We start from the raw sequence: 2,138 nt of genomic DNA on the forward strand, positions 1-2,138 counted from the left end.
GGAACTGGAGATTGGTGAATGGACGCTCCCCGGTGCTCGTTTTCCGTTGGAAATGGCCCGCGATATGGATGTGGGCAGTAACTCTCTTTTGATTTACCAGCTAACCAGAAATCCGTCCTTTACTTTGGCCGTGAAGGAGAGTCCTGGTGGAAAAAACCAGCCGGAATTGGTGCTGGAGAGAGAGCTGGACAGAGAGAAGCAGAGTTCCTTTGATCTGGTACTGACAGCAGTGGACAGCGGGGAACCTGCGAAGTCTGGGACTGTCCAGGTTCGCGTCAACGTGACGGATTTAAATGACAACCCTCCCGTGTTCGGCAGAAGTGTCTACGAGGTGCGAGTGGCGGAGAATCAGCCGGCGGGGTCGCTCGTGCTGCGGGTGGAGGCGACGGATGCGGACGCGGGCTCCAACGGGCGAGTCTTTTACTCCTTCGGAAACGTCCCAAAAAGCATCCACACGTTGTTCACAATTGACAGCGACAGCGGCGAGGTCAGGACGTCGGGTCCCCTCGATTTCGAGGGACAGAGTAAATACAGCTTCCGTCTGGAGGCAAGGGACGGCGGCGGGCTCACTGATCACTGCGAAGTGCAGATCGACATCACGGACGAGAATGACAACGCGCCCGAGATCACCATTCTTTCACTGTCGAGCCCCGTGCCAGAGGATTCACCGACAGGCACCGTGGTGGCTCTGGTGAAAGTTCGGGACAGAGACTCTGGCGAGAACGGTCAGGTGTCGTGCGAGCTGTCGGGAGAGGCGCCGCTGTCGATCGTGGCGTCGTCGGGCGGCTCGTACAAGGTGGTGACGACGGGACCGCTGGACCGCGAGCAGGCGTCCGAGCACCGCGTGACGGTGGTGGCCCGGGACCGGGGCAGGCCGGCGCTGCGGAGCAGCACGGAGCTGGTGCTGGAGGTGTCGGACGTGAACGACAACGCGCCGGTGTTCGAGGAGGCGGCGTACAGCGCGTACGTGGCGGAGAACAACGCGGCGGGCGCGCTGGTGCTGCGCGTGCAGGCGCGGGACGCGGACGCGGGCGCCAACGGGCGCGTGAGCTACTGGCTGGCGGGCGGCAGCGCGGGCGCGGCGGGCGCGGCGCCGCTCGTGTCGGTGGAGGCGCGGAGCGGCGCGCTGTACGCGCAGCGCTCCCTGGACTACGAGCAGCTGCGCGAGTTCACGGTGGCCGTGCGGGCGCAGGACGGCGGCTCGCCGGCGCGCAGCTCCACGGCCACGGTGCGCGTCTTCGTGCTGGACCGCAACGACAACGCGCCCCGGGTGCTGTGGCCGGCAGCGGCGGGAGGCGGAGCCGCGGCGGCGGCGGGAGAGGCTCCGGGAGCGGCGGCGACTCCTTTCGAGGTGGTTCCGCGTTCGGCCGAGGCCGGGTACCTGGTGGCCAAGGTGGTGGCGGTGGACGCGGACGCGGGGCGCAACGCGTGGCTGTCCTACGAGCTGGTGCCGGCGTCGGAGCCGGCGCTGTTCCGCGTGGGGCTGCACAGCGGCGAGGTGCGCACGGCGCGCGCCGTGTCCGAGCGGGACGCGGCCAAGCAGCGCGTGGTGGCCGTGGTGAAGGACCACGGGCAGCCGGCGCTCTCGGCCACGGCCACGCTGCACGTGGTGCTGGCCGAGAGCTTGCAGGAGGCGCTGCCGGAGCTGAGCGAGCGGCCGGCGGGCGCCGAGGCGGCGGCGGCGGCGGCGGCCGAGCTGCAGTTCTACCTGGTGCTGGCGCTGGCGCTGCTGTCGGCGCTCTTGGTGCTGAGCGTGGCGCTGGCCGTGCTGGCGCGGCTGCGCCGGGCCGGGCCGCCCGCCGTGCTGCGCTGCCTGGGCGCGCAGCGCTTCTCGCTGGCCGGCGCCGCCTTCCCGGCCGACTTCTGCGAGGGCACCTTGCCCTACTCCTACAACCTGTGCGTGCCGGCGCCGGCCCGCGCCGTGCCCGAGGCCGCTTGGCCGCCGCCGCCGCCGCCGGTGCCCGTCCTGTCGGCGGAGGAGCTGCTGGGCGGCGATTCCTGCGAGAAGCCGAGCTCCAACAGCAGCGCTTTCGGGGGAGAAGTGTCTGCCAAACCCGACCTACCGCAGGTCTGTAAAACCGTAAGGTCCTGGTCTTCTCCTTGAGCCTTTCTTAACAGGCTTTATCTTTTTCCCCAGA

General features: G+C 68.7%; 1 protein-coding gene across 1 annotated transcript; it reads left to right on the forward strand.

The window, feature by feature from the left end:
* Positions 1-4: 4 nt before the first annotated feature.
* LOC121331661 (protocadherin gamma-B5-like) lies at positions 5-2,104 on the forward strand (the record flags this gene model as incomplete). The annotated part of the gene is made up of 1 exon (XM_041396279.1): positions 5-2,104. A coding segment is annotated over one exon (2,100 nt), but the record flags the coding sequence as incomplete, so codon positions are not given.
* Between the last annotated feature and the right edge of the window lie 34 nt (positions 2,105-2,138).

This window comes from Onychostruthus taczanowskii, unplaced genomic scaffold (genome assembly GCF_017590055.1).
Source record: "Onychostruthus taczanowskii isolate IOZ18803 unplaced genomic scaffold, ASM1759005v1 scaffold1284, whole genome shotgun sequence".
In the NCBI taxonomy this organism is placed as follows: domain Eukaryota; kingdom Metazoa; phylum Chordata; class Aves; order Passeriformes; family Passeridae; genus Onychostruthus; species Onychostruthus taczanowskii.